This window comes from Perissodus microlepis, chromosome 15, assembly GCF_051167445.1.
Source record: "Perissodus microlepis isolate ML-2025 ecotype Zambia chromosome 15, ASM5116744v1, whole genome shotgun sequence".
NCBI lineage: Eukaryota > Metazoa > Chordata > Actinopteri > Cichliformes > Cichlidae > Perissodus > Perissodus microlepis.
In genome coordinates, this window is record NC_140475.1 from 26,832,491 (window position 1) to 26,856,481 (window position 23,991).

The 23,991-nt window shown below is 44.1% G+C and overlaps 1 protein-coding gene across 2 annotated transcripts in view; it reads right to left on the bottom strand.

The window, feature by feature from the left end:
* Positions 1-23,991, bottom strand: part of tnfrsf21 (tumor necrosis factor receptor superfamily, member 21) — a 134,006-nt gene that overhangs the window by 26,031 nt on the left and 83,984 nt on the right. The window contains exon 5 of one of the 2 annotated variants that reach the window (XM_084952157.1): positions 9,870-10,122. The exons of the other annotated variant lie outside the window; for it this stretch is intronic. Within the exon in view, the coding sequence (XP_084808283.1) occupies positions 9,870-10,122 (253 nt within the window). The remainder of the gene's footprint in view (positions 1-9,869; positions 10,123-23,991) is intronic. 2 annotated transcript variants of the gene reach the window in all.

The window sequence follows — 23,991 nt, forward strand, 5'->3', positions numbered from 1 at the left end:
TTGAACTATTCAAGGAAAATGGTTACATAACAACAAAGCGTTCATCACATTGGAGGTGTGTGCCAAATTTAAAGCCTCTATAAACTTTCCAAGCCCCTCAAACACCACTTCATCTTTCATGGTGAACTGCGCTGCCACCAGGGTGCGCCGTTCAGTTTAAAGTCACAATTTTCGCACTGAAGCATCACGAGGGACCCATGTTAATATTCACCGCTTTTGAGGTGTCCACGATGAACCTGTGAAAATCAGTACAACAAAGTGAAAGACATGACATTTCCTGTTGCCACTAGGTGGCGCTCTGCTTACTCCTGACAATGGGCACATCAATCTGTTCAGGGCGGGTATGACATCACGCCTGTAAAGTCTGGTACTGATCAGACTGGATTTCATGGAGTTATACTAATTTGTTTCTTCATGGCGAGACATGAAAGTTCGCCATGCTGCTGGGGTCACACCCTTTCGCGAAAAGTCACAGTTTTCACTGTAACCCAAGACCAACTCCTTAAGGCTTTCCTGGAGAAATTTGAGGCTGCAGATGTCACCCATCACAATACTGTACCCCAAAGTGTAAAACATGACATTTCCTGTTCCCACTAGGTGGCGCTGTCCTTGATGTCAAATATGGCAGGTGAAATATGTTCAGGGGTGGAGCCTTATCATATGTGTGCTCTTTGGTCCAGCTCGGACAATGTATGACAGAATGAGAGGCAATAAGATTTTCATGGCGAGTCATCGAAATTCGCCGTGGCGCCACGGCCTCACGGTATTGTGAAAACTCAAAAGCTCCGCAATTTAACATGGCCCAGGTGTGTAGTTGACACTGACCAAAGATGAAGCTTATACGACCAAATCCCAAGGAGGAGTTCGTTAAAGTACAAGGCATGGAAACGGTAAAATCAGAGCCAAAATGTCACCTTCAATCCAAAATGGCGGACTTCCTGTTGGGTTTAGGACATGGCCATAATAGACTTTTTTGTGTGTCTACTAACGATAGATATGTGTTCCAATTTTCATACATGTAGGTCATACCCACACCGGGGGCTCGCGTTTTAGATTTTTCTAGGTGGCGCTACTGAGCCAATTTTCCCTGGCCATGTCTGAGGACATTAAAATACGTAAATTTTCACCAGACCTGACGCGTGTGCAAAATTTCATGAGTTTTTGAGCATGTTTAGGCACCCAAAAGGCCGATTCATTTGCCGAAATAATAATAATAATAATAATAATAATAATAATAAACAGAGCAGATACAATAGGGCCTTCGCACTGTCAGTGCTCGGGCCCTAATAAACAGAGCAGATACAATAGGGCCTTCGCACTGTCAGTGCTCGGGCCCTAATAATAATAAACAGAGCAGATACAATAGGGCCTTGGCACTGTCAGTGCTCGGGCCCTAATAATAATAATAATAATAATAATAAACAGAGCAGATACAATAGGGCCTTCGCACTGTCAGTGCTCGGGCCCTAATAATAATAATAATAATAATAATAAACAGAGCAGATACAATAGGGCCTTCGCACTGTCAGTGCTCGGGCCCTAATAAACAGAGCAGATACAATAGGGCCTTCGCACTCTCAGTGCTCGGGCCCTAATTAAAGCTGCAAGCAGCGTTATGAGGGCCCTCGCACCCTGGCATGTCGTGCCACGCCCAACACCTGAAACCAGCACGTCCGATCTGATGTCACATTGATGGAATTCATGCATTTAACCACCAGCTAACATTTCATCTCGTTCAATCATGATTAGTTAGTCGTCCCACTAGGTGGCGCTCTAACCATTACTGACAAATGGCATAACAAACATTTCCGAGCTCGAGTCTCATCACGCCTATGACCTTTGGGAGAGATTGAACATTGTGTTTTTGAGTGACAGCAGATTACTGCTTTTTGGCGAGTGATTGAAACTCTACGTGCCGCCATGACCACCCCGTTTCCCTGAATGTAAAAAGCTTCGCAATTTAACATCACAAAGGTCTTTAGATTGCACGCACTGGAGATCGCATCAATCTGATGAAATCCCTTGGAGGAGTTCGTCAAAGTACGGTGCCTGAAAAGTGGGGAAAATGTCGCCAAAATTGCACATTCATTTTAAAATGGCTGACTTCCTGTTGGATTTGGGATATTGCTCCAGGAGACTTTTTTGCACATCTTGATATCTCCTATAAGCTTACTAGGTTTCAGACTCATACATAAAACACAGAGCAGGGGCTGTGGTTTTGAAATTTTGTAGGGGGCGCTGTGGAGCCATTTTGGGATATTCAATGAAAATGATCACATAACAAAAAAGCCCTCATCACATTGGAGGTGTGCACCAAATTTAAAGCCTATATACACTTTCCAAGCCCCTCAAAAGCCACTTCATTTTTCATGGTCAACCGCCTTCCCACCAGGGTGCGCCGTTCAGTTTAAAGTCACAATTTTCGCACTGAAGCATCATGAGGCACTGATGGTGATATTCACCGCTTTTGAGGTGGCCACGATGAACCTGTGAAAATCAGTACAACAAAGTGAAAGCCATGACATTTCCTGTTGCCACTAGGTGGCGCTCTGCGTATTCCCGACAATGGGCACATCAATCTGTTCAGGGCGGGTCTGACATCATACCTGTAAAGTCTGGTTCTGATCAGCTTGGATTTCATTGAGTTATACTAATTTGTTTCTCCATGGCGAGACATCAAAGTTCGCCATGCTGCTGGGGTCACACCCTTTCGCGAAAAGTCACAGTTTTCACTGTAACCCAAGACCAACTCCTTAAGGCTTTCCTGGAGAAATTTGAGGCTGCAGATGTCACCCATCACAATACTGTACCCCAAAGTGTAAAACATGACATTTCCTGTTCCCACTAGGTGGCGCTGTCCCTGATGTCAAATATGGCAGTTGAAATATGTTCAGGGGTGGAGCCTTATCATATGTGTACTCTTTGGTCCAGCTCGGACAATGTATGACAGAATGAGAGGCAATAAGATTTTCATGGCGAGTCATTGAAATTCGCCGCGGCGCCACGGCGTCACCGTATTGTGAAAACTCAAAAGCTCCGCAATTTAACATGGCCCAGGTGTGTAGTTGGCACTGTCCAAATTTGAAGTTTATAGGACCAAATCCCAAGGAGGAGTTCGTTAAAGTACAAGGCATGGAAACGGTAAAATCAGAGCCAAAATGTCACCTTCAATCCAAAATGGCGGACTTCCTGTTGGGTTTAGGACATGGCCATAATAGACTTTTTTGTGCGTCTGCTAACGATAGATATGTGTTCCAATTTTCATACACGTAGGTCATACCCACACCGGGGGCTCGCGTTTTAGATTTTTCTAGGTGGCGCTACTGAGCCAATTTTCCCTGGCCATGTCTGAGGACATTAAAATACGTAAATTTTCACCAGACCTGACGCGTGTGCAAAATTTCATGAGTTTTTGAGCATGTTTAGGCCCTCAAAAGGCCGATTCATTTGCCGAAATAATAATAATAATTAAAGCTGCAAGCAGCGTTATGAGGGCCCTCGCACCCCCGGCGGGTCGAGCCACGCCCAACACCTGAAACCAGCACGTCCGATCTGATGTCACATTGATGGAATTCATGCATTTAACCACCAGCTAACATTTCATCTCGTTCAATCATGATTAGTTAGTCGTCCCACTAGGTGGCGCTCTAACCATTAATGACAAATGGCATAACAAACATTTCCGAGCTCGAGTCTCATCACGCCTATGACCTTTGGGAGAGATTGAACATTGTGTTTTTGAGTGACAGCAGATTACTGCTTTTTGGCGAGTGACTGAAACCATGTGCCGCCATGACCACCTCGTTGCCCTGAACGTAAAAAGCTTCGCAATTTAACATCACAAAGGTCTTCAGATTCCACACAGAGGAAATCGCGTCAATCTGATGAAATCCCTTGGAGGAGTTCGTCAAAGTACGGTGCCTGAAAAGTGGGGAAAATGTCGCCAAAATTACACATTCATTTTAAAATGGCTGACTTCCTGTTGGATTTGGGATATTGCTCCAAGAGACTTTTTTGTACATCTTGATATCTTCCATAAGGTTACCAGGTTTCAGACTCATAGATAAAACACAGAGCAGGGGCTGATGTTTTGAAATTTTGTAGGGGGCGCTGTGGAGCCATTTTGCGCTATTCAAGGAAAATGGTTACATAACAACAAAGCCTTCATCACATTGGAGGTGTGTGCCAAATTTAAAGCCTATATAAACTTTCCAAGCCCCTCAAAAGCCACTTCATCTTTCATGGTGAACTGCGCTGCCACCAGGGTGCGCCGTTCAGTTTAAAGTCACAATTTTCGCACTGAAGCATCACGAGGGACCCATGTTAATATTCACCGCTTTTGAGGTGTCCACGATGAACCTGTGAAAATCAGTACAACAAAGTGAAAGACATGACATTTCCTGTTGCCACTAGGTGGCGCTCTGCGTATTCCCGACAATGGGCACATCAATCTGTTCAGGGCGGGTCTGACATCATGCCTGTAAAGTCTGGTTCTGATCAGCTTGGATTTCATTGAGTTATACTAATTTGTTTCTCCATGGCGAGACATCAAAGTTCGCCATGCTGCTGGGGTCACACCCTTTCGCGAAAAGTCACAGTTTTCACTGTAACCCAAGACCAACTCCTTAAGGCTTTCCTGGAAAAATTTGAGGCTGCAGATGTCACCCATCACAATACTGCACCCCAAAGTGTAAAACATGACATTTCCTGTTCCCACTAGGTGGCGCTGTCCCTGATGTCAAATATGGCAGTTGAAATGTGTTCAGGGGTGGAGCCTTATCATAAGTGTACTCTTTGGTCCAGCTCGGACAATGTATGACAGAATGAGAGGCAATAAGATTTTCATGGCGAGTCATTGAAATTCGCCGCGGCGCCACGGCGTCACCGTATTGTGAAAACTCAAAAGCTCCGCAATTTAACATGGCCCAGGTGTGTAGTTGGCACTGTCCAAATTTGAAGTTTATAGGACCAAATCCCAAGGAGGAGTTCGTTAAAGTACAAGGCATGGAAACGGTAAAATCAGAGCCAAAATGTCATCTTCAATCCAAAATGGCGGACTTCCTGTTGGGTTTAGGACATGGCCATAATAGACTTTTTTGTGCATCTGCTAACGATAGATATGTGTTCCAATTTTCATACATGTAGGTCATACCCACACCGGGGGCTCGCGTTTTAGATTTTTCTAGGTGGCGCTACTGAGCCAATTTTCCCTGGCCATGTCTGAGGACATTAAAATACGTAATTTTTCACCAGACCTGACGCGTGTGCAAAATTTCATGAGTTTTTGAGCATGTTTAGGCCCTCAAAAAGGCCCTTGTTTTACCTGAATAATAATAATAATAATAATAATAATAATAATAATAATAATTAAAGCTGCAAGCAGCGTTATGAGGGCCCTCGCACCCCCGGCGGGTCAAGCCACGCCCAACACCTACAACCAGCACGTCCGATCTCATGTCACATTGATGGAATTCATGCATTTAACCACCAGCTAACACTTCATCTCGTTCAATCATGATTAGCTAGTCGTCCCACTAGGTGGCGCTCTAACCATTAATGACAAATGGCATAACAAACATTTCCGAGCTCGAGTCTCATCACGCCTATGACCTTTGGGAGAGACTGAAAATTGTGTTTTTGAGTGACAGCAGATTACTGCTTTTTGGCGAGTGACTGAAACCACGTGCCGCCATGACCACCTCGTTGCCCTGAACGTAAAAAGCTTCGCAATTTAACATCACAAAGGTCTTCAAATTCCACACAGAGGAAATCGCGTCAATCTGATGAAATCCCTTGGAGGAGTTCGTCAAAGTATGGTGCCTGAAAAGAGGGGAAAATGTTGCCAAAATTACACATTCATTTTAAAATGGCTGACTTCTTGTTGGATTTGGGATATTGCTCCAAGAGACTTTTTTGCAGATCTTGGTATCTCCTATAAGCTTACCAGGTTTCAGACTCATAGATAAAACACAGAGCAGGGGCTGATGTTTTGAAATATTGTAGGGGGCGCTGTGGAGCCATTTTGCGCTATTCAAGGAAAATGGTTACACAACAACAAAGCCTTCATCACATTGGAGGTGTGGGCCAAATTTAAAGCCTATATAAACTTTCCAAGCCCCTCAAAAGCCACTTCATCTTTCATGGTGAACTGCGCTGCCACTAGGGTGCGCCGTTCAGTTTAAAGTCACAATTTTCTCACTGAAGCATCATGAGGGACCCATGTTAATATTCACCGCTTTTGAGGTGTCCACGATGAACCTGTGAAAATCAGTACAACAAAGTGAAAGACATGACATTCCCTGTTGCCACTAGGTGGCGCTCTGCGTATTCCTGACAATGGGCACATCAATCTGTTCAGGGCGGGTCTGACATCATACCTGTAAAGTCTGGTTCTGATAAGCTTGGATTTCATTGAGTTATACTAATTTGTTTCTCCATGGCGAGACATCAAAGTTCGCCATGCTGCTGGGGTCACACCCTTTCGCGAAAAGTCACAGTTTTCACTGTAACCCAAGACCAACTCCTTAAGGCTTTCCTGGAGAAATTTGAGGCTGCAGATGTCACCCATCACAATACTGTACCCCAAAGTGTAAAACATGACATTTCCTGTTCCCACTAGGTGGCGCTGTCCCTTATGTCAAATATGGCAGTTGAAATGTGTACAGGGTTGGAGCCTTATCATATGTGTACTCTTTGGTCCAGCTCGGACAATGTATGACAGAATGAGAGGCAATAAGATTTTCATGGCGAGTCATTGAAATTCGCCGCGGCGCCACGGCCTCACCGTATTGTGAAAACTCAAAAGCTCCGCAATTTAACATGGCCCAGGTGTGTAGTTGGCACTGTCCAAATTTGAAGTTTATAGGACCAAATCCCAAGGAGGAGTTCGTTAAAGTACAAGGCATGGAAACGGTAAATTCAGAGCCAAAATGTCACCTTCAATCCAAAATGGCGGACTTCCTGTTGGGTTTAGGACATGGCCATAATAGACTTTTTTGTGTGTCTACTAACGATAGATATGTGTTCCAATTTTCATACATGTAGGTCATACCCATACCGGGGGCTCGCGTTTTTCATTTTTCTAGGTGGCGCTACTGAGCCAATTTTCCCTGGCCATGTCTGAGAACATTAAAATACGTAAATTTTCACCAGACCTGACGCGTGTGCAAAATTTCATGAGTTTTTGAGCATGTTTAGGCCCTCAAAAGGCCGATTCATTTGCCGAAATAATAATAATAATAATAATAATAATAAACAGAGCAGATACAACAGGGCCTTCGCACTGTCAGTGCTCGGGCCCTAATAAGAAACGGAGCAGATACAATAGGGCCTTCGCACTCTCGGTGCTCGGGCCCTAATAATAATAATAAGAAACGGAGCAGATACAATAGGGCCTTCGCACTCTCGGTGCTCGGGCCCTAATAATAATAATAATAAGAAGAAGAAACGGAGCAGATACAATAGGGCCTTCGCACTCTCGGTGCTCAGGCCCTAATAAGAAACGGAGCAGATACAATAGGGCCTTCGCACTCTCAGTGCTCGGGCCCTAATAATAATAAACAGAGCAGATACAATAGGGCCTTCGCACTGTCAGTGCTCGGGCCCTAATAATAAGAAACGGAGCAGATACAATAGGGCCTTCGCACTCTCGGTGCTCGGGCCCTAATAATAATAATAATAATAAACAGAGCAGATACAATAGGGCCTTCGCACCTTCAGTGCTCGGGCCCTAATAATAAGAAACGGAGCAGATACAATAGGGCCTTCGCACTCTCGGTGCTCGGGCCCTAATAATAATAATAATAAGAAGAAGAAGAAGAAACAGAGCAGATACAATAGGGCCTTCGCACTCTCGGTGCTCGGGCCCTAATAATAAGAAACGGAGCAGATACAATAGGGCCTTCGCACTCTCGGTGCTCGGGCCCTAATAATAAGAAACGGAGCAGATACAATAGGGCCTTCGCACTCTCGGTGCTCGGGCCCTAATAAGAAACGGAGCAGATACAATAGGGCCTTCGCACTCTCAGTGCTCGGGCCCTAATAATAATAATAAGAAGAAGAAACGGAGCAGATACAATAGGGCCTTCGCACTCTCAGTGCTCGGGCCCTAATAATAATAAACAGAGCAGATACAATAGGGCCTTCGCACTCTCAGTGCTCGGGCCCTAATAATAATAATAAGAAGAAGAAACGGAGCAGATACAATAGGGCCTTCGCACTCTCGGTGCTCGGGCCCTAATAATAAGAAACGGAGCAGATACAATAGGGCCTTCGCACTCTCGGTGCTCGGGCCCTAATAATAAGAAACGGAGCAGATACAATAGGGCCTTCGCACTCTCGGTGCTCGGGCCCTAATAATAATAATAATAAGAAGAAACGGAGCAGATACAATAGGGCCTTCGCACTCTCGGTGCTCGGGCCCTAATAATAATAATAATAATAAACAGAGCAGATACAATAGGGCCTTCGCACTGTCAGTGCTCGGGCCCTAATAATAAGAAACGGAGCAGATACAATAGGGCCTTCGCACTCTCGGTGCTCGGGCCCTAATAATAATAATAATAATAAGAAGAAGAAGAAACGAAGCAGATACAATAGGGCCTTCGCACTCTCGGTGCTCGGGCCCTAATAATAAGAAACGGAGCAGATACAATAGGGCCTTCGCACTCTCGGTGCTCGGGCCCTAATAATAAGAAACGGAGCAGATACAATAGGGCCTTCGCACTCTCGGTGCTCGGGCCCTAATAAGAAACGGAGCAGATACAATAGGGCCTTCGCACTCTCAGTGCTCGGGCCCTAATAATAATAATAATAAGAAGAAACGGAGCAGATACAATAGGGCCTTCGCACTCTCAGTGCTCGGGCCCTAATAATAATAAACAGAGCAGATACAATAGGGCCTTCGCACTCTCGGTGCTCGGGCCCTAATAATAAGAAACGGAGCAGATACAATAGGGCCTTCGCACTCTCGGTGCTCGGGCCCTAATAATAATAAGAAGAAGAAGAAACGGAGCAGATACAATAGGGCTTTCGCACTCTCGGTGCTCGGGCCCTAATAATAATAATAATAATAATAAACAGAGCAGATACAATAGGGCCTTCGCACTCTCAGTGCTCGGGCCCTAATAATAATAATAATAATAATAATAATAATAATAATAATAAGAAGAAGAAGAAGAAGAAGAAGAAGAAGAAGAAGAAGAAACGGAGCAGATACAATATGGCCTTCGCACTCTCAGTGCTCGGGCCCTAATAACTCGTAGTGTCTACAAATGGTATAGATTCTAGAAGTGTGATGGTTTGCCCATTTTTGCCGATCCCAGCAAGTTCTGCCCACAATCAGATTTCTCATAAAACCTCATAATTCCATTCTGGGATCCCATATCAGCTCGAACCGGATGGAAGGCATACTAGACAAAAAATTGATGCTTATTGGCAAAACTACATTTTTTCAGTGAGGATCTACTTGTTCACTGAAGGAGGGGTCGAAGCTGAGCTGATCAAGTGAAGTGTTTGACCATGCAAGATGACAGCAGACAGGTTCAGTAGGCAAAATACGACCCGAGATTTGTTTTGGTGAGACTGTTGTGGTCTGTAGGTGGTTTTCCTTTTTGTGATTACACACTGTCACGTTACAAAGCGCCGGCAGGTCATGTGGGACCATCTGTCCTTCTAGTTTAGTTGAATATGAAGTGCAAGTGGATACTTCTGGAGGATGCACCAGCAAATGCACCGAGAAGTGCCACTAACCAAGGGAACCTGGGAACTGCAAAGGCGTTCCTAGACCACCAAGCACCGCAAAAGCACCAAATGAATTGAACCATCCTTGGAACTTAATTGGAATAGATCTGTTTGTGGTCATGTCTCACCTTTGGTAATGAAGGAGCCATTCCTACTCAGGGCGGAGTCTTTGCTGGAGGTAGAGTCGCAGCGAAGCAGGGGCTCCGATTCATCAGGGAAGAAGCCTTTTGTGCGGTCCACTGGTGACTGCTCCAAACCCATGCCACTGACCCGGCCCATGCTACTGTTGCTGGCAATGCTAATAGGAGACTCTGTGGGCTTCTGGATTGGACTGTGTCTATTGCTTACATTCCCTGAGGTCATCAGCTGGTTGACGTCAAACTGCAAATATGGAGGAGGAGTGGAAAGTGAGGAAAAGAAGAGGAAGATGATGAGAAGGGGAATTGAGAAGAGGAAAAAAAACATTTTAGGAGATTGGTGGAAATGGCTCTTAATGACAATATGATTGATGATATATGGCACAAAGGTCCAGAAGATAATGACCTTTAGTTGAATCGCTGAAAGTGCAGAGACATATTATATTTATGTAAAGAAGATGTTAAGTTTGACATGCAGGCTTTTACAAAGAAACTTTGAATGCACTTGCCGGAGAAACTCACGATAAGATGCAATGTGATAACATCAAAAAGTTCCTGGCTACAGCTGACTCCCATTAACAAGATCTGAACATTTATTGGCTCAGAATGTCTGCTGCATGGTCATCAGTTGAACCTGTACCTCTCTTCATCTGAAGATGCCGCTAAGTAACATTTAGGTAATACAGAACTATATCTGCCCAGTTTGCACAATATAGATAATCAGAATGTAACCTCCAGCACTGCTATAAATTTGGGTATTAACATATATGTCAAATTAAATACTAGTGACGCTGGAAAGCTAGTGAAGTAATCTTCTGCTTCCTTTGTGACTAGCCACAGAGGTATTGTTAGGCTAATAAAGGGGAGATGTAGCTGTCAATGACTGGCAGAGAGAAAAGCAATCAGGAAGGAAAAGCACACCGAAAATGGACCTCCACCAAGAGAACATCTGATGCCATCCACAAAACAAGACTACTCATTAATATGGCTTGAATGCCTTGCAAAGAAAAAGCCATCATCCTAAGCTGAGTCATTGTAAGTGCTAATACTACCACCCAAATTATGGACAAAGGCCAAACTGACTTTTTATGTGAATAGTTTTGGATGTTTATCAGTTAGAATGATCATTACATCATTTGTTCCTATGTTCCCTGGTTGCCAAAACTTGAGAAAGTACAATCTAGACTTCAGAGGGTTAATAATGTCCATACTACCATTTTAGCTGGCCTGGGAGTGATTTTCCATCTTTCTCCTTCTGTCTTCTTCTTCTCATGTTTCTCCCTATAGTTGCACCACTTCTCTTCCCCTCAACCCTTCTTCTCTCTCTCTCTCTCTCTGTCTTTAGTATGGCAGTAGACCTGTGGTTTGAACCAGTACCAACTGGTTTTTGGGATGAGATCATGAGAGTACTTGTTGTTTTTTACAGCCCAGGCAGGCCTAAAGGTCGCTGCACAGGTCATTTTACTCACCACACACACTGGAAACGGTCTGAAAACTAGACGGGACAACAATAACACAAACTGAATTAAAGTGCTTTAAACTCAGCTTCTTTCTTCTTTGTTTTTTTTCTCCATTCCATAATGTCTGGGCCGATGCGCTGCAGCATGACACATGACGTTAACGAAACAAATGCGCTCTGTTTGTCTAACAAAGGCAAGTTTACTTAAAGTATATGCACAGACGCACATATGCACACAGTCACAAAGACACACTGGCTTTCATACAAGAGCACTAGAGCAGAGCAGTTTGATGGGGCAGATGGAGCGAGACACAGATCCTCACAGGATGAAGCATCAAGGTAAAAGGAAGTCACCTCAGTGTAATAGCAGATCTTATTCTGGCTGCTGAATCTGCCAATTCCATGCAGTTAAACATCTTTCATTTAGTCCGCCACTTCAGAAAATATATACTGGCCTGAAGTTTCTCACTAAATTTTCTGAAAAATTAAAACACAACTGCATAGGTCCCTGGCCAGCCAATCACCCGTGAGTCCTGGAACGCTTTGATTTCGATCGAGGAAGGCGGGGCCACATGAGGCCGGGGGCCGTAACACCCCTCCCCTTAAATTACCAACTATGTTGGACAAAAGCAGATATTAGGAACTGTAACAAAAACAAAGAACAAACACCACAAAACATGTTTACAACCAGAACAGACCATCAGCCAAAACATTTTCAGACCCCTTTTTGTGGTGAATACTTAAGTTGTATTCCTGCAGCAACAGAGCCCAGCGCATAAGGCGCTGCATATGATTAAACATGCGAGCAAGGAACACAAGTGGGTTGTGGTCAGTGTACACAACAAGAGGTAACATGCTGGACCCCAGGTATACGTGAAAGTGCTGAAGAGCCAACAACAAAGTCAGGGTCTCCTTTTCAATGGTGGAGTAGTTTAACTGATTTTTATTAAACTTGCGGGAAAAGTAACAAACGGAGTGGTCCAAACCCTGCAAGTCTTGCAACAGCACTGACAGCACTGGCATCAACCTGAAGTTTGAATGGTCCCGTCAAATCAGGTGCAGCTAACATAGGAGTGTGGCAGAGGAGGGCTTTTGCACTCTCAAAAGCATCTTGACACTCACTTGACCATAGAAACTCAATCTTTAGGCTGAGTAGGTCAGTCCGTGGCTTGACTACAGAGGAGAAATTTTTACAAAAGTTTCTGTAGTAGCCCACCATCCCTAGAAACCTACACAACTCACGTCTGGTGCTAGGTGTGGGGAACTCTTTAATCACTGCCACTTTTGCATCAATGGGCCGGACCTGTCCACGTCCCACCTCCCTGCCCAAGTACGTCACTGTAGCTTTGGCAAACTCACACTTAGCTAAGTTGAGAGTTAGAGTAGCTTGAGCCAAACGGTGAAATACCTGGCGTAGAGTTTCCAAATGATCTTTCCATGTTTCAGTATAAATTACTAGATCATCTAGGTAGGCACTGCAGTTGGACAGGCCACGGAGGACTTTATTTACCAGCCTCTGGAAGGTGGCAGGAGCGTTACACATGCCGAATGCCATGACTATGTACTGTAGAAAATCATCAGGTGTTACAAAGGCAGAGATGTTAGAGGCACGCTCAGTTAAAGGGACCTGCCAGTAACCTTTAAGAAGATCTAATTTAGTGCCATACTGAGCAGTCCCAATACTGTCCACACAATCCTCAATTCTTTGGAGAGGATGTGAGTCAGCCACAGTCACAGAATTCACCTTCCATAAGTCTGTAATAAAACGGGGCGAGCCATCTGGCTTAGACTCCACTATACAAGGTGAGCCCCAGGGGCTTTGACTGCAACATGGCTTCGCTAAGCCATGTTGCAGCAGATAGTCAGCCTCCTGTTTCATGAGCAAGCGCTTATGGGGGCTGGCTCGATAAGGATGCTGCTTAATAGGTTTAGCTCCCTGGACATCAATATCATGCTCTAGCACTGTAGTGCGAGTTGGCACATCCCCGAATAAACAGGTGTATTCATTAATCAACACAGTTATGTCATCTTGCTGCTCAGAAGACAGATGTTCGAGCAAGCTCGGTAATGCTTTCAGCATTTCTGAGTTAGACAGACGGGGTCTAGAACAGGTGGGATAACTTCGTTTTAAACCATCAACCTCGTCCACCCCTCCTTCCTCTAGGTGGCTTGAGGCTACAACAAGCACAGGCGATAGCCGGCCCTGGTGTCGATTGAGGATGGTATAATTTCAACATGTTTATGTGGCAGACGCGTGTTTTGCACCTGCGGACAGGAGTCCAAATTACATAATCAGTCTCCCCTCTCTTTTCACAGACTTCAAAGGGGCCGCTATACCTAGCAGACAAGGCTGAGCCCGGAACAGGCAAGAGCACAAGAACCTGGTCACCCACCTGAAAGGTTCTTTTAACAGAAGCCTTATCATAATGGCGTTTCATTTTCCCCTGTGAAACAGCAAGGTGCTGTTTAGCCAGAGCGTTGGCTTGGTTCAAACGCTCACGGAAGTGTTTTACATACCTCCTTACATTTACCTTGGAAACCCTGTGTGGGCTCAAAAATAACTCTTTCAGAGCTTTGAGGGGTCCGCGTGGCCTATGGCCAAATACCAGCTCAGAAGGACTAAAACCAAGTGACTCCTAAACAGCGTCACGGGCAGCAAATAACACAAATGGAACTCCCTCATCCCAGCTCTTTTCAGATTGTAAGCAGTATTTGCGCAGCATCGCCTTTAAGGTCTGATGCCACCGCTCTAATGCACCTTGCGATTCAGGATGATAAGCAGAGGACACAACATGTTTGACACCTAGAGTGCTAGCCACTTGTTTGAATAACTTAGGTTGAAAGTTTGAGCCCTGGTCAGTCTGTATGACCTTTGGCAGGCCAAACACTGAAAAGAATGTTGTCAACGCCTTAACAACTGATTTCGCTGTAACCTTATGTAACGGGACAGCCTCGGGGAAACAGGTAGCTGCACACATGATCGTGAGAAGGTATTGCTTTCCTGATTTTGTTCTAGGTAGTGGACCCACACAATCGACTATGACATGGTCAAATGGCTGATCCACTACAGGAATGGGACACAACGGAGCTGGGGGTATGACTTGATTAGGTTTACCTGCAATCTGACATACATGGCAACTGCGGCAAAATTTAGAAACATCACGCTTCATACCAGGCCAAAAGAAATGCTTTAATAGTAGCTGGTATGTTTTTGTGATGCCCAAGCGTCCTGACCACTGGCTTTCATGGGCAAGAGCCTGGATTTTCTGCCGGTACACAGCGGGCATGACAACCTGCTTAACATTACTCCATTCTGCACCTTCTGCACCTGGTGGAGACCACTGACGCATTAGCACTTACCGTATGTTTGAAACAGCTCTACAGTGTTTTATCAGCTAATTGAGCTGCTGACAGCTGGTCTTTGGTCAAGGGCAGCGAAGAGACCTTTGGAAATGGATCGGGCTCCTCAGGTTTCACTGAGTCTGGCGGTGACAGAATATTGTTTCTTTTAGTTTGTACATCATTCTCCTCGGAAAATGAGGACATCAACACCGAATCAGAGAGAGCAACATCAGTATCTTTACGAGCTTGTGCTCGAGTAATTGCACAGGCTGGATACAGCCCAGGGTGCATGGAAACATCAGAGGTTTTCTGATTTAGGGGGTTGTCTAAAACCTCCAGACGAGGGAGCATTAACCCTCCCGCAATATCATTGCCCAACAACATGGCCACACCCTCTATTGGCAAGGCTGGGCAAACAGCAACAGGGAAAAATCCTGTAACAAGTTTTGATTTTATAAAAACTCTGTGAACTGGTCTGGGAGCGTAACCCATCTCTATCCCCAGTAGAACAGAATTAAAACCACATTCACTTTCAGCAGAAAAAGGTAAAACACTCGAGAAGATGACAGTTTGGGAACCTCTATGGGCTCAAAATGTGGTCATAAATATTTTGTACTTGTAAATCAGTTTTGTACTTGTAAATCAGGATTTGTATGTGTAAAAAGAATTTGTGTGTGTGTAAAAAAGATTTGTATGTGTAAAAAGAATTTGTGTGTGCGTAAAAAAGATTTGTATGTGTAAAAAAGATTTGTGTGTGCGTAAAAAAGATTTGTATGTGTAAAAAGAATTTGTGTGTGCGTAAAAAAGATTTGGATGTGGACTTAGCCAAAAAAAAAAACCCTGCAAGTTACAAGTACGAATTTTGACCCTATTTTTCTTCCTTTCATCTGATTGGTCAATGTCATGTCAATCACAAATGTAACAATCCAATCAGAGAACAGATGGGTTTGGCTGTCGGAGGGGCACTTTTTTGAACTGCAGGTCCTTGAAGGGTAATACAGTTTGTAGCTGGAGGATCTCTATATAAATATCCGATAGCAGTTAGGTCCCCTAACTTTCAGCAGCTGTTGAAAGGATAAAGTATGTCAGTGGTTAGAAATACCATTATTAATTTAGGATTAGTTTAACACAAAGTCAGGGCTGACCCAGGACCATTGCTGTGAGTCACAGTGCGCAGCATAAAAGTCCTTTCACATCGGATGCAGGATGTGCTGCTAATGCTAACTGCTAACTAAAAGCAAAGGATCCAGAATTTGTTGCGCTGGCTGCTGGGCTCTGTGGGTTTTTGCAGCAGCTCTACCTGTACTAGATGCATCTGCTCCTTGTCGTTTCTATCTCTGACTTTATGTCCTCTACAAAAGTTTCTGTTTTTTTTGCTAGTTTTTCAAATGTTCAATAAAAACATGTATGCTAATTCATAACGAAGAAAGCTTTGTAATGAAGACTGTCATTTCCAAAAGACCCACCCCTTTGGGTTGCTGAGCATTTGATGTTTTGCGTTTTAAGGCTAAACAGTCAGCAATCACATGTCCAGCTTTATGACAGTAAAAACATTCACGGTTTTCCCTGGAACCAGACACTTTAGCCGTGTGGGGCTGTTGCACAGCGCTAACCCGTGGCTTCTCACTGCCAGTAAACGAGGCTTTATGAGTGAGCACAAACTCATCAGCAAGAACAGCAGCAGATGCGAGCGAAGTCGCTTTCTGCTCATTTAAATATAGCACAATACACTCAGGAATGCATTTCTTAAAATCCTCTAACAAAACTAACTCGCGCAGAGCGTCATGGTCACTCACTTTTGAAGCAACGCACCATTTATCAAAGAGAATCCCCTTTTCTCTAGCAAACTCTACATAAGTTTGGGTCGGCAATTTCTTCTGCTGGCGAAACCTCTGGCTTCGGGGACTAACTCATATGCCTGCGAAACAGCTGTTTTAACGCACACATAGTCTAAACTGTCCTTTAAAGAAAGCGAAGCCACCACCTCTTGGGCTTTGCCAGACAGTTTGCACTGTAACAAAAGAGGCCAAATATCACTAGGCCACTGCAACGCACCAGCGATATGCTCAAATGCTGCAATGTATCAACCTCAGTTTCTCTAAAAGTGGGCACTAAAGAAATGCACTTACTGATATCAAAAGCAGAAGCGGACGAGGAGGTGGAACCGGAATTGTCAGCAGAGGTAGACGAGGCTTGTGGCTGAGACTCCAGCTCAAGCTTTCACAGCCTAACGGCTTTGTCTGCCTCTATCTCCAGCCTTCGTATTTCAAGCTCTAGCTGAGCCCGCCTGTTCTGGGCCTTCTCCTCAGCCTCCAATTGGAGACGTGCCAGCCGCACTTTCAGCCAAGCTCCTTCTCTGCCTTCTGAACTCCCAGAGGAGAGTGGATCATAGCGAGGAAGCGTGCGCGGCATTTTTCCCCGCTCATCCCCCTCGCCATCCCCACAAGAACCATTCTTGTGGCCCTCCTCAACTATGGTAGCTTGGCGTGGCACACCAGAGACCACAGGCACGCATGTGCTTTACCTCCATGCGTGAGATCAGTATGTGCAGCAGCTTAAGCTGTACAATGTTTCAGGAAATAGTTTCACCTTTTGACATTGTTAGTTCCACACGAGGTAGATGTTTACTACTGCAGACTAAACTTACATTTCTGTCACCTACAAGACACTTGCCTTTAATGTTACTATTACTCTCACAACCATACATAACCATAAAGTGGTGTACAATTCTGAATTTGTCAACCCTTTTTGCCAACAAAAGAAGAGGGCACTTCTCATGAGTAGCACGTGGGGAAGAAGTGTAAGCTGAGGGATGACTTAACAGATGTGCCACTCGTTGAGGGAAAGGTTTGGTTTGTTGATGATTTGAGTTTTACGACAGCAGAGGGACAGACTAAAACAGGGTTTACTGTAGCAGACAGTGAGAGAGAGTTATCTATGCAGGACAACTAACATGTTTCATATTTGCTTAAGCAGCAGAGATTCTAGCTTTAACGGGAGCGTGTAAAGCTGCAGAGAGACAATATACCCTGATAGGCAGTATGCATTTGCTACATTACATTTCTTTGTAGTGCAGTGAGTGAGACGAGGTGTGACAACCTCTACAGGGAAACCTGTAGAACACGGCAAACTCTTGCAAAATTTGCTGGAGGCAGTGTTATTGCCCAGTAGACTTGCCGTTTGTAAATGTGCAGCACACATGTGAGGGAAAGATCCAGTTGCATTAGGGAAAGTTTTTGCAGATAAGATCGCAAAAGAGGCAGCTTTAGGAGAACATGGTGTTAACATTTTAGCAGTACAACACTGGCAGACATGCAGGCCCACTCACCTACAGCAGGAAAACAGTTGTGATTTACAGAAGGAGCGAGCTTGCAGGATGGTGTTTATTATCTGTGTGATAAACCAATACTGCCTTAGAATTTGTATAAGACTGCTGCTATTTTGAGCCATGGGCTATACCATGTCTCAACAGGAGGGAGATGAGCAGTAGTTTATACTCACTCTAGGATTATTAAATACTTTAAAAAAAAATTGCAGGTAGAGAGAACTAATAGAACAGTAAAGTTAAGACTTAGGAAGACAGGCAGGACATGGTTAGACTGTATAGAATTTGTTAAGATGCATATGAGGATTACTCCAACAGAGAACGGTCTGACTCTTTGAGATTACATATGTTAGAGCATTTAGAGTTCTAGTCTTCTGTAGTGATGATAGAAAAGCAGAAGAGAGAGCATATTAGCAGATTAGATGCTTGAAATGTTTAAAAGTAAAGAAGTCATGAGAACAAATGATCTGCCAGATGATTCTGTTTCTCTGCAGGAGCAGAGTCTGAAGTCTGGAGATTGGATGTTGATAAGGCCATGGAGAGGAAGTGCTGATCCAGTCCGCGATGGAAAGGTTCCTATTGGGTGCTGCTGATGACGACCACAGCAGTGAAGATTGCTGGAAGAAACACTTGGATATATCAAGCGCACTGCAAGAAGGTGACACACATCCAGGCCAGCTCAGAGTAAGTGGCAGGAAGACCGGGTACAAAGGGGGGGGGAAAGCCTCCAGGGCCCTTCGTCTCAATCCGGTGAAGAAACCAACTGAGCCACAGGTACTCATCAGAATGGCTGGGAATGTGCTGTGCATCTTCTTGAGCGTGTGGACCCAGAGTGGGGTGACAGGGAGCGCACTGGAACAGAGCAAACCACACCCAGTGCCCGCATGGGTTTTCAACTAACTACTGGTGGCAGTTTATAAACACAACCGCTCACATAAAAAACGAGACCAATGGTTATGCTTGTGATGCCACTGGCTACACATTCTTCTGGACTGTGGCCATATAGCATCACTGAGAGCGAGACAGTTTGTTTGGTTGCCTTAGCAACACATCCATGAGTAAACGTACTTGGAACACTGCTAACTTTTCAACTGCTCTGAACCTGAATGGAAGGTTGATTTACCAGTAGCTGGGAAGGTGAACTGCTCTGGTAAGACAGACATGCTAGTCTGTCTCAAAGTATCTGACTTGCTGCAGGACATTGAACAGCTAAACGAACTGGAAACAGGCCAATTGCCTATGTGTATGAAGGACAATGGATTAGTCCAAGTTGGAGATTTACCATGGAACATGGCAACATCACCTATTCTTTTGTCTTCTGCAAGAAGGATGTAAACAGAGAAGCCTTTTGTCTACATTTACATCATGAACACTTGAGGTTTTGAGCCAAGAAGATCAAAACAGCTTGATCCAATTTCCTTTACAAATCGTTTTCTGTGGTGACAACAGGACAGGAGAAGAGTTGTAAATGCAGATAATTCACCAGTTGACTCTAACCCCCACAGGATGCCTACAGTGAGAAGATTTGGGGGGGGGGGGCGTTGATAGGAGTCATAAAGAAGGGTGTTGACCAGGCTACAGCTTTGAAGTTAGCTGAGAGCCACATTGACAAACAATAAAGTCAACTGATGCGTTTAAATGCCTATGTCTGTATACAGTTGGATTGTAGTGACATATGATTTTTGAGAATGATGATTCTTCTTGTTTGACTTTTGACATTCAGTTGTTTACTTGCAGAAATACATAATGAATCGCACGACAGGAGTAGATGCACCACAAGGCTGGATAGCTTGGTTAATGTCTGGTCCTTGGTGGCATCTTCTTTTGAAAATATTAATTCCTGTTTTTGGACTGTTGATATTGAGTTGCTTATGTATAGGATGCATTTTACCGTGTATAAGATCAATGCTAACTAAAATGATTCCAATACATTTGTTAATTATGTACTTTTATAAGTACATAAGGGCCCGGTAGCGCCTGTGTCCGGCAGCCTCGCCTCTGTCAGTGCGCCCCAGGGCAGCTGTGGCTACAATGTAGCTTGCTATCGCCAGTGTGTGAATGTGTGTGTGAATGGGTGAATGACTGAATGTAGTGTAAAGCGCTTTGGGGTCCTTAGGACTAGAAAAGCGCTATACAAATGCAGGCCATTTACCATTTACCATAACAACATGACATGACTGAAATTACTGACATGACAGAAGCCTGTGTATAAATGACACCTGCGCTGAAAATGTCAAGCATGAGGTGCATGGCTTAGAATATACTACATAGGAATAATTTGAAGCATAAAAATAACATAACAGGAGGGAATGTTAGAGTGAATTGTTAAATGTTTGTCATTTTTATGTTTACCATTTGTACATTGTTTTAAGGAATTCTTTCTGTCCTCCCCTCCCCAGATTCTTATGAAGGTCCTTGTGAAGGTCTGTTTGATGTTGGTAAACTTCCTTCCCTTTGTATGGCTTCACTGTGTTATCTAAGGTGAATCATCTAGGGTGTGGGGGAGACTACCCCCTTTATGACCAAGGATGTTTCTTCTGCTTTTATGTTATTGGACCCTTTGATCAACAACACACACACACACACACATTCTTACTTAAATACAGAAGTTCACACATATACATACAATGCCTTGTCTGGGCGTGGCTTTGTTCTGACGTGTTTTGTGTGAACTGTGTCTCAATAAAAAGGGCAGCAAGGGAGGTCGTCATCGAGGTCATTTTCGTGGTGGACACAGACCTCCCTTGCGCAAGTGATTGATCGATCGACTGTCTTGTTTTCTTCATGATGAATAAGTCTCTAGAATTAGCGGGGCTTGTGGAAACACAGACCCAACAGTCATCATTTCTGCTACACTAGCAGGGCCAGGGGCCAGGACTCTACTCTTCTGGTTTTTGGGGGATGTTGCTAACTCCAGGTCAGATAACAGGCAACCCACGCGCAGTAGATGTGCACGGTGTGAGGACTCGCAGCAAGCTATCAAATACGGCGCATTTCTTGGCTTTTAACAAAATGCTATACGTCGCCAGGTGTTTCATTAGATTCGAGGAGTTACCTCCTTTGCACAGTATCGCCTTAAAGCACTTGTTGCAGGCTGCTGAGTTTGCATCTTTTGCTGTGAAGTACAGCCAGACTTTGACCGCTTCGCTTTGGGCAATTTTAATCTGTAGCTCTGCTCTAAAAGAACGTACGTACCTGGGCCCACCTACTACGCTCGCAAAGGTAAAATGATTGGCTGGAATCCAAAGTGTATGACATCTCAGGGAAAAAAAGCACCGAAATGTGCGCTGCTTTTCGGTCTGGTTACTACCGTTTATGTCAGAACTGGTGCCATAATGGCACCGGATACCGGTACAAATCCCTATGCGTAACACGTAATTACACAGTCGAACAATAAACACATACTGCCCATACATCAAATATACCAGGGGCAATTATGAATACACCACAGTTGTAGGGTTGAAATTGTTCTAACTGGTATATTATGAAGTGCTACATGATCACTAGCAACACAGCTATATTAGCATAACATTCAGTGGCTTGCAAAAGTATTCGGCCCCCTTGAGCCACAGATTCTCGATTGGATTTAGATCTGGACTTTGACTGGGCCATTCTAACACATGGATATGTTTTGTTTTAAACCATTCCATTGTTGCCCTGGCTTAATGTTTAGGGCCGTTGTCCTGCTGGAAAGTGAACCTCCGCCCCAGTCTCAAGTCTTTTGCAGGCTCCAAGAGGTTTTCTTTCAAGATTGCCCTGTATTTGGCTCCATCCATCTTCCCATCAACTCTGACCAGCTTCCCTGTCCCTGCTGAAGAGAAGCACCCCCAGAGCATGATGCTGCCACCACTATATTTGACAGTGGGGATGGTGTGTTCAGAGTGATGTGCAGTGTTAGTTTTCCGCCACACATAGCGTTTTGCATTTTGGCCTCATCTGACCAGAGCACCTTCTTCCACATGTTTGCTGTGTCCCCCACATGGCTTGTGGCAAACTGCAAACGGGACTTCTTATGGTTTTCTGTTAACAATGGCTTTCTTCTTGCCACTCTTCCATAAAGGCCAACTTTGTGCAGTGCACAACTAATAGTTGTCCTATAGACAGATTCCCCCACCTGAACTGTAGATCTCTGCAGCTCGTCCAGAGTCACCATGGGCCTCTTGGCTGCATTTCTGATCAGCACTCTTCTTGTTCGGCCTGTGAGTTTAGGTGGACGGCCTTGTCTTGGTAGGTTTACAGTTGTGCCATACTCCTTCCATTTCTGAATGATCGCTTGAACAGTGCTCCGTGGGATGTTCAAGGCTTGGGAAATCTTTTTGTAGCCTGCTTTAAATTTCTCAATAACTTTATCCCTGACCTGTCTGGTGTGTTCTTTGGACTTCATGGTGTTGTTGCTCCCAACATTCTCTTAGACAACCTCTGAGGCCGTCACAGAGCAGCTGTTTTTGTACTGACATTAGATTACACACAGGTGCACTCTATTTAGTCATTAGCACTCATCAAGCAATGTCTATGGGCAACTGACTGCACTCAGATTAAAGGGGGCTGAATACTTTTCAGTTATTTATTTGTAAAAAATGTTTGGAATCATGTATGATTTTTGTTCCACTTCTCAAGTGTTCACCACTTTGTATTGGTCTTTCACATGGAATTCCAATAAAATTGATTCATGTTTGTGGCTGTAATGTGACAAAATGTAGAAAAGTTCAAGGGGCCGAATACTTTTGCAAGCCACTGTATACTGCAATAACATGGGATTAGAGCAGCTGTGAGAGAATTCAACATTACTGAATCAATGCACCTTCCGTACCGGAAGTGGAGCAGGCAAGAAGAATGAGTTGAGTAAAGTTTGACTTATCTGACTGTTTTCTTTCGCTTAATGCGCCTTATAATCCAATTCGCATTATGTATGAAAACAGACCCGCTCATCGACAGTGTGTCTTATAATCCAGTGCACTTTATGGTCCGAAAAATATGGTAATCAAGAGTAAAGAGGATTCATGAGTCAACAAAGCTCTGAGCTGATCTGGCATCACTGGAGTAAGAGGGCAGGGAACCTACATCTAATAGACAGCAGATAGGTCAAGATGGCTCTGGATTAGGAAGGCAAGTTGTGCCCTGATTGGTCACCTGGGAAAGAGTGTCTGATGTTGCAAGTACAATCTGATGACTAGGAGTTTTTCTGGTGACTAAATTACTAGTTATTAAACCATGTAACTGTTACATTTTTCAGATTTTGCCCGAAGGATTTGTTCCCTTTCAGTCAAAAGGCTATGAGTTCACAATACAAAATCTGAGTAAAACCAGGCTCATGCTCAGTGCTCCAATTCAGCCTAAAGGCAGTTGATGAAATGTCAGTTAAAATTAATTTGCAGGCCCATGTTTGTTGGACACAGATTTGTTAATAATACATTGAATGGTTGGCGTAATTAACTGTTGCTCTTGAGCTGAATCCAGATTTGAATTTGAATCCAAGAACTGCTTTAAGCATTCTTTACCAATGGTGTGGGGTTAATTTAGCCTTGGCAGAGGTATGCAGTCCCTGATTGTTATCTTACCCCTAATATCTTGTCACTGGAAATAATATTCTGATTATTACTTAGTGATGAAAGACAAATTTAGAATTAGATGGTGCATTTATTTATTTATTTATTTTTATTTTTTTACAAGAACAAGGCTCTGAGTGTTTAGTGCTGACCTTGGTGAGCATGGTAAAGAACACTAATTTGATACACATCACTGGGAGTTTAGAAGAGAAGGATGAAGGAAAAGGAAGAGAAAAGTAAATGGTGATGAAGGATCCGGCATGTTCTCTGTGTCCCCATTTGACTACAGCAGGAGCTGTACAGGCTGTTCACTGAGGCTGGACACATGTGCTGTTTACTGAGATTCATCTTATATCATGAATACCAACGAGAGACGAGAGAGAAACCCACAAGGTGACATAAAAGTACGGTCACTTGCTACCTATAGAATCAGTTCATAAA